This window comes from Lathamus discolor, chromosome 2, assembly GCF_037157495.1.
Source record: "Lathamus discolor isolate bLatDis1 chromosome 2, bLatDis1.hap1, whole genome shotgun sequence".
In the NCBI taxonomy this organism is placed as follows: Eukaryota; Metazoa; Chordata; class Aves; order Psittaciformes; family Psittacidae; genus Lathamus; species Lathamus discolor.
Genome location: NC_088885.1, coordinates 40,238,094 through 40,246,345, shown reverse-complemented (window position 1 = coordinate 40,246,345; position 8,252 = coordinate 40,238,094). Strand labels below are relative to the sequence as shown.

The 8,252-nt window shown below is 36.1% G+C and overlaps 1 protein-coding gene across 5 annotated transcripts in view; it reads left to right on the top strand.

The window, feature by feature from the left end:
- Window positions 1-8,252, top strand: part of NEBL (nebulette) — a 253,175-nt gene that overhangs the window by 200,711 nt on the left and 44,212 nt on the right. For 3 of the 5 annotated variants that reach the window (XM_065666542.1, XM_065666538.1, XM_065666539.1), the window contains 6 exons: window positions 81-191; window positions 2,476-2,586; window positions 4,315-4,425; window positions 5,586-5,696; window positions 5,996-6,106; window positions 6,574-6,678. The exons of the other annotated variants lie outside the window; for them this stretch is intronic. In XM_065666542.1, coding sequence (XP_065522614.1) covers window positions 81-191; window positions 2,476-2,586; window positions 4,315-4,425; window positions 5,586-5,696; window positions 5,996-6,106; window positions 6,574-6,678 — 660 coding nt within the window. The remainder of the gene's footprint in view (window positions 1-80; window positions 192-2,475; window positions 2,587-4,314; window positions 4,426-5,585; window positions 5,697-5,995; window positions 6,107-6,573; window positions 6,679-8,252) is intronic. 5 annotated transcript variants of the gene reach the window in all.

Genomic DNA, 8,252 nt, shown 5'->3' with positions numbered 1-8,252 from the left:
TGAGTCTGTTTGCAGTGTTGTGTCTGAAATATGCTTGGAAATGCACATATGTCTACCACTAATTGTTTTTGCTTCAATAGAAAATGTATCGCAAAGGTTTTGAAGAAGAGATCAAAGGAAAACCCTCAATGGATTTAGACAAGACCCCAGAGTTCTTGCACATAAAACAAGTCACTAACTTTCTGAAAGAGGTAGAGGATCTTTATTACTTTTTTTGTTGTTGTTAAGTTGCAAATGAGCAATAAAGCGGCATCACTACAAGCTACTGCGTGCTGAAAACTCACAGTTAACTTGGTAGCTAAATACAAAAGTGACTTCATGAGTAAAAATCGCTGCGTATCTTTTTATATTCTGATTAGTCCTGTAGTATCAATACTTCTTGCGATTTCCTTATGAACATAAGGAAATGATAAAGCCTAGTACACCTAAACCAGAAAAATAGAGTTAAATGAGCAAATCAGATGACTCCATAGAAAACTCAGTGTTTGCAGGACATTCCCTCTGAGGGCTTCAGTCTTGGAATTTATTCCTCCCTCAGTCTCAAATAGCCCAAATTTGGTGACCTTCCAGGCATGCTGCATAAGACATCTGCTTGATACAGTTTTGGAGAGGGCCTGGAGTTTTCTTTCCAGATAGATGAAGGGGTGGAAAAGAGGATTTCTGTTGGTGTCCAGATAGCAGTTTTTCCTTTTGAGTAATTATTTCAGGTTTATGATAGTCTGTTCTGGTTATATAGATGCCTTGAGCTGTGTTTAGTCTCTTTTAACTAATTCAATTGAAATTAATATCTATCATACATGTTATGGATGAAAATAAAGGAGACCAAAATGCCATAATATAGCTGTGCTATTACATAATTTGCTTTAAGAAAATTTTGTTAGGAGATGCAGCTTTTCTGTAATGCCTGTTTCTTTGAAATTTGTCCAATGTTCTTCAGTTGTGTGTGGCATTATAAATTAAACCACCTTTTTTCCATAACTGAGAATCCTTCTAACTTTAATAGCTTTATATAATTCAGAACTGTTTTCATGCTAGGTTTTGAGTATTAGATGATTCTATAGATTAGGCTTACTATTTGACCAAATGCAGAAGTAAATGTATCAGAAAAATCCATAGTTAGAAATATCAGGGCTGCTATATATCCTTCATTTGAATTTGGGAGCCAACATTACCTTGTTTATACTTACTGTATTAAGAATTGTTTTTTCTTTTTTTGCTGAAGAACCAGTTGAGGATGCTAGAATTAAAGCCGCTTAAACCTTGTTCCTTTCATTGTTCTTTAAACAACTTATCCTAGTCTATGCTAGATTTCATATGGGTAAAGAAAATATTTTCTTTTTTATTATTCCGCCTCTAATAAATAATTTATTCTGATAAGCTTGGCTGCCAGGTAGACAAGTCTCTAGCTAGGTATGGTTTGTGCAGTACTGTTCTGTATGTACATGACTCGTATGCTTACTGAATAGGGAAAATGCAAATACTTGCTTTTCATTGAGTTAATCTTGCTGCATGCTGAATGTGTGCAGAAGTGGTAAATGCAAGCATAGTTGTAGATGTTCATCTTTGAAAATCTTGATGTATTTTCCCTCCATAGTGCTACATGCATTAAGATGTTCCCTAATTCTTAGCTCCACAAGTTTAATGACTCATTACTTAGAGACTAAACTATGCTTGTAAGCCAGAGGGGAAGAATATGAGAAAATGGAAATGGTATTTTAATGCATAACTGCATGAATTACATATGAGTTTATATCCACATTCAAGGAAAAACAAACCCAAAGATTACATAGGTTTAATCATTCTTTCAAGATGCAGCAAAATGATGTATTTCTTCATAGTCAAAGTTGTAGCGTAGTATTTTTGTGTGAAGCTTCATAATCAAACTTAGATAGGTAATACATGAAACAAGAAGGTGAACCTGGAGTTCTTAAAAATGAATATTTTTATTTTTTTATTTTTTTGCTTATAGTGTCAGCTGTGTTCCAGCTTATTCTGTTGCTTTTCCACTGTAGAGAATTCTGCATCTATATTACAATTTATCAAGTAGTGGTTTTAACAGGTCCTAGTATAGTGTTCAGACTATCCATCCTGATTGTGGTACCATTAGTAGAACAGGGGTAAAAACTGCATATATTATGCAGCATATATTAGTCTGTAAAAGCAAATGCTATCGCAGTTAAAATGTCCATAGAGAGGCAGCTGAGGCCCCTAAGCAATGTGCTAGCACTGTGTAGGAGAAGACTATTTTTCAAGACCACAACAGGAAAAAATGTGGTGACATTAAAACCTTTTCACTTTTTCAGCATTGTGCTCTTACATTTCATAATTTTCAATTCTATTTTAACTCTGGAGAATGTACTTCTGCTATCATATTTCATAGAAATTTCAAAGAGACCCTTCAGATATTTAATAAGTGGTATTTCTTTTCAAGATCTTGTGCACAATTGTAAGTGGAGGAATCTCTCTTTTTCTTAGAAAGAGTACAGAAAAGATTTGGAAGAAGGAATGAAAGGAAAAGGAATGACAGTGTTTGAAGATACACCAGATTTGATTAGAGTGAAAAATGCAGCTCTGATACTAAATGAGGTATGTTATGCTAGTCAACTTGATTGATGTCACAGAATGTTCACTCTTTATGTAATACTCGACTGAAAATATTCTTTTTTTTTTACATAATCTGCAGTAAAATGAGTAAGTGTTGATACTAGAACTCTTTCTGTTTTGTTTTAAGAATATCGAAAAATTGTGGGGGAAAAAACAAAACAAAAATTTCAGATTTTCAGGCAATTAAAAGGTCAATGGAAATATTGGGGTCAGTAGGTAGAGCATTTAAAACTAGGTTCATTTTTTCCATTTATTTATTTGTTAATTCATAAGATAATATACTTAATATTTTAATGGAAAAAGAGTTGACTGTTAATGGACTTGTAAAAAAAGTCAGTGAAATAATTTTGAGGTTTTTGGAATCAGGTACCTGCTATCTGAAAATAAATTTTGGTAATAATTGCCAGGCATCTTGGGAGGGTCTTTTATCCAAACAAGCTATTCTACTTGTGAAAAGTAGAGTTGCTCCTGAAGAAACGGATTTTCTTGAGCTATAAGGACCAGAAGGAATGCCATGAATAGGGCTGCAAAGAAATGCGGGAATATGTTGCTCTAACTCCAAGGATTATCTTTTCGCTGCTGTTTTGCACAAACAGCTGGGAAGAAATACCTGCCATTCCACCTTTAGCAGAGGGGAAGTGATAGATGATGTCTTCTCACAGGTTAACTTATACTTTCTCCAAAAAGCTGTGGTTTGCAAAGTAGAAAATGGTTTTACCGAGTTTATTTCCACATCAGAGTGAGACAGCAATGGAAGATTGAAAGTCTTTTTGTTCTTGTTCTTGTAAGTAACCAGACCATTGCACTGAGAAGATATTTTACTTCTTTTTTCTAACTAATGTACAACCTAAAAAATAATCAAGAAGAAAAGTAAGAAGAATTCTTTTAGTTATATGTATTTATTTTGGAAAAAAACACCCTTGTTTTCCACAGGCAGAGGTAAACTAGAACAGAAAAAGAGTGATTACTACTATAGTAGCAGAAAAAGAACGGCCTGAGAATCTATTAACTTTTTATTGAAAAAAAAGTACAACTATTATATACAGTATTTCTGTATTACATTTTAATATAGTTTGCTGATGAACAAGAAATATATTCTTGCATGGATAAGATGGAGATGAAATATTCATTTTGTTTCCTGATTATTGGTTATTTATAATTTATGTTGTGAGGAAAAAGCAGCAATCATGGATGAGTACTGCCACTTGCCTAATGGCTGTAGTTCAGGAAAGACCTATTAAATGAATAAATTACAACTTCCTGCTCTGAAAGTTCACTGGAAACAATTCAGTGTGGTATTAAATTTCTAACATGTAGTCCTTTCATAAATAAAATATTTTCTTAAAAGTAAAATGTGTTTCAATTAGGCTGACACCAAGTTCCAGCTTATTACACTATGTTCTGCAGAGCTAAACTTCCATTTTACTTTAGAGGATAATTGTAGCAAGCTGTATGGACTGATTCCTCCCTTTTCAACCCTCCACTAATTAAAAACTCAGTGGTAGAGTTTTGTACGCTCAGTGACTGTCTCCTAAAGTTTTCCTCCTGTAGTTTGTTGTGTTTTCATGACAAAAGATTGCCAAGAGTCTTAAGAGTTATTCTCAAGATTTTTGATTGACTCTAAATCTTAAAATTGGATCTCTTGTGCAAAAATCTACCTGTAACTGTCTGGCTACTGTGAATATAATGTATGAAGTTTTGTCTTTACAGAAACAATACAAGAAAGACCTGGAAACAGAAATTAAAGGGAAGGGCATGGATGTTGGTCCAGACACTCCTGAGATAAGACGAGCCAAGAAAGCTTCTGAAATTGCAAGCATGGTCAGTAACATACCTGGTTATAGAATCATAGAATAGTTAGGGTTGGAAAGGACCTCAAGATCATCTAGTTCCAACCCCCCTGCCATGGGCAGGGCCACCTCACACTAAACCATCCCACACAAGGCTTCATCCAACCTGCCCTTGAACACTGCCAGGGATGGAGCACTCACAACCTCCCTGGCCGACCCATTCCAGTGCCTCACCACCCTAACAGGAAAGAATTTCTTCCTTATATCCAATCTAAACTTCCCCTGTTTAAGTTTGAACCCGTTACCCTTTGTCCTGTCACTACAGTCCCTGACGAAGAGTCCCTCCCCAGCATCCCTATAGGCTCCCTTCAGGTACTGGAAGGCTGCTATGAGGTCTCCACGCAGCCTTCTCTTCTCCACGCTGAACAGCCCCAACTTCCTCAGCCTCTCTTCATACGGGAGGTGCTCCAGTCCCCTGATCATCCTCGTGGCCCTCCTCTGGACTTGTTCCAACAGTTTCAAGCTTTCCATTTGATAGAATGCAACAAATTATTTTCATGGAGAATTCCAAGTGATGACCAATCTAGGCAGTAGCAATACCACAGATTTCACCAAATACCTAACCTGTTCAGCTATGTACTGGAACACAGCTGACACTATAAAAAAAAGTTGCATAATCAGCATACGGGAAAAGTTAAGATTTCCCAAAACTTCGGCATTTCTGTCAGTTTTTGCAGGTTGTGCTTGTTTCTCACAAACCATGCTTGGCCTGGGCTGTATTCAGTAGCTGTGGGCCCTACTGCTTTTAGGTCTAAATAGCTTCTTGTTTGGTTAGGGCCAAACAATACACAGAATGGGAGAGATAACAAAGCCTTATGACCGCAGTCCTGCAAAGCACAGCTGAGGGAGAAAGTCTCGTTTATGTATGTCTGTGGTTGCAGCTGCGAAAGCTGCAAAGACAGGTGGATGTGAAAGGCTATATCAGATTTGAAGAAGTCTATTAAAAGATCTTTTTAACTGGTCAGCAGCTATAGCATAGGTGTCTCATAGATAGATCCTACAGAGCTAGTGCTGTCGAATCAAAAGTTATTTGCTCTTTTAAGAATGGTGTTCAGTGGAATTGCACAGATTAAAGTTGGAACAATTTAAGGATTTGGCTGTCTGACGTATTTACAATGCTATTCTTTTCAGAAAGAATACAAGAAAGACTTGGAAAATGAAATTAAAGGAAAGGGAATGGGAGTGGGCACGGATACCCCTGATATACAACGAGCCAAAAAAGCTTCTGAAATAGTAAGCCAGGTGAGTACAAAATTAATCTCTTTAAGATTACTTTGGAAGTAAAACATAATGAGATGATTAAAACCATAAAATCTTCTTGAACATACTTGGGCTAAAAGGAATAAGCTATGCACAATAGAAACATTAAATTAAAGAAATTGAAGAATTTATTTAAAGTCTGAACAGTGCTATCAAAATAGCTTTGAAGACAGCATGTACAAAGAACTGTAGAATTAGTTATGGTTGGGTTTTTTGTTTTGTTTGTTTTTTTTGTTTGTTTGTTTTGTTTTGTTTTGTTTTGTTTTTTCTTTTTTCTTCAGAAAGGATATAAAAAGGATCTGGAGACTGAAATTATAGGAAAAGGAATGCAAATTGGCCCATATACTCCTGAAATACAACGGGTCAAAAGGGCTTCAGAAATAGCAAGCCAGGTAGGCATACTTCAAAGACTGATGTTTTAATTCTGTGTAACCAATGAGTGCCTGACAGACATTGCTGAAAGTACCCTTCTCTAGAGGCTTTTGTACTTATATTAAATTAATTTACATGTAGTAAAACATCTTACTGCCTGATTCTTGTTTGTATTTGGGCCTGTCATGCCATGTAAATTGTATTTGTTTACGTCTATTCATAGGTCTTTTTGCATTACCTAAATAAGGTTATATATATATCCTGACAGTGAAGGAAAAAGATATTACACATATGAAAATATATCAGTGTGGGACACAGTGTCAGCTGTCCCCCACAAACAATAACAGTATCACGGAGGAGAGAGGCTGAAATAAATACTGTACAACAATGTTGAAGCTCATCAGCTATAAGCATCTTTTGTTGCAGTTTGGTTGTTCTGAAAGCCTTCAAGAAAGCAGGAAATAGGCATTTTAAAATTATTTTTCAGAAAATGTACAAAGATGAAGCAGAGAAGATGCTGTGTAACTATTCTGCTGTCCCAGACACTCCAGAAATGGAGAGGATAAAAAGTACTCAGAAAAACATCAGCTCAGTGAGTAATAGTGCTTCTCTCTTTGCTTGCAACTTTTCAGATATTTTTCAGTTTAAATAGGCTCTCCTGTGCTGCAGCACGAAATAGGGAACTTATGAGTAAAAATCCTTTGAACCATTTGCATAATTTTCCTGGCAAAAGCTGTATCACTCATTTCTTTCAGTAAAAAAAAAAACAACAGCCCAGTTTTTCTAGGTGTGACACTGTTATTTTGAATTGCTAAACCATTTACACCACCTTGCCAAGCCACAGTTATTTTTAAATGAAGATTTTTTTTTTTCTTTTTCCATCGAGCCCCAGGAAGTGCTTTATTTAAAAGGACAAAAAATTTGTAAGGCTTGTTACTGTGCATATAAGATTATTCATCTGTTTCCTATCATATGTACAGGACATAAAATTGGAACAGATCAAGTTTCATAAATATTTATGTCTAATGATTTTATGTTATACTGGATATATTGTTTTAATTTTATGCTAGATTTAAGTTTCAGTTTATCCCTAAATATAAATTATGAGCTTGGTTTTCTAAAATTGCCCAGTTTGGGATGCATTCAGTTCCACTTCCTTTTGGACACATTAATTCTGCTGCTTGTAGTTCTGGCTTTGCTTGTAATATAACACAGAAGAGGAGTAAATATAGCCTCTGGAACCAAAGGCTGTCCAGTTAGTGTCTGTTTTTTATGGCAGAATAAGTAATGCTCATAAAGTAAATTATTTGAAAGGAATATAAGTTACTTAAATATTTTCGTATTATCTGACACAGATGTTGTTCTTTAACTTAGAAGTATTCTCAGCTTCTCCAACTCTGCAGGAGTAGAAGGTCAATTAGTTTCTCTCAGAGGTGTTTACTTGCAGCTATCCCATGTCACTGCAGCTTCACTAGGGAAGTAAGAACCTGCAGGGAGAGAAGAAAAGTCTTTGAGGTTGCTCTAGGTAATGGTCTCTCCCGTAATGTCTTACAGCCTTACCTGCTCCTTTTCTTCCTTCAGATGAGAGCAGCTGAAACCTACATCTTTTTAATAGGAGCTGTTGACAGGCCTACTGGCTCCACTTTTGTTTCTTGTAATCTGTTGCCTCTTGGTTTTGAATGGTGCTCTGCTGTACAATGTGATGGTGATTATTTCTGTATCTCATATCACTGGCATCCTAAAATGCTTTGCTGAAACTCTGCGTAGCAGAGGTGGATCCAAGCTAGCCTCTACTGAGCTGCTTTCCTCCCTACTCCAGTCTGATAGCTTTTGATGAAGTCCTCAGATGAGTCAGCGCGTCTGGCAGTGCAGACTCACTGACACCGGGCATATAATAACCTTCCACTATTTAATTAAGCCTTGACAAGCCTTTGACACATTTGAACAACTTGCAGCTGTGTAGGTCAGTCTGAGCTTTCAGTGCCAAGGATGACAATTACCCTCGTTGTTAGTATACTAGACAATATGAAATAAAAATGTTTTGTCTTTGAGGTGATTTGCAATTGCTATATTTTGTGATCAACCTTTTTTTGAGCTGGATCCTCCGAATGTGGGAAAGCAGTTTATAGCTGCGATTGAATTATCATTTTTTTCTCTATGTTTTAA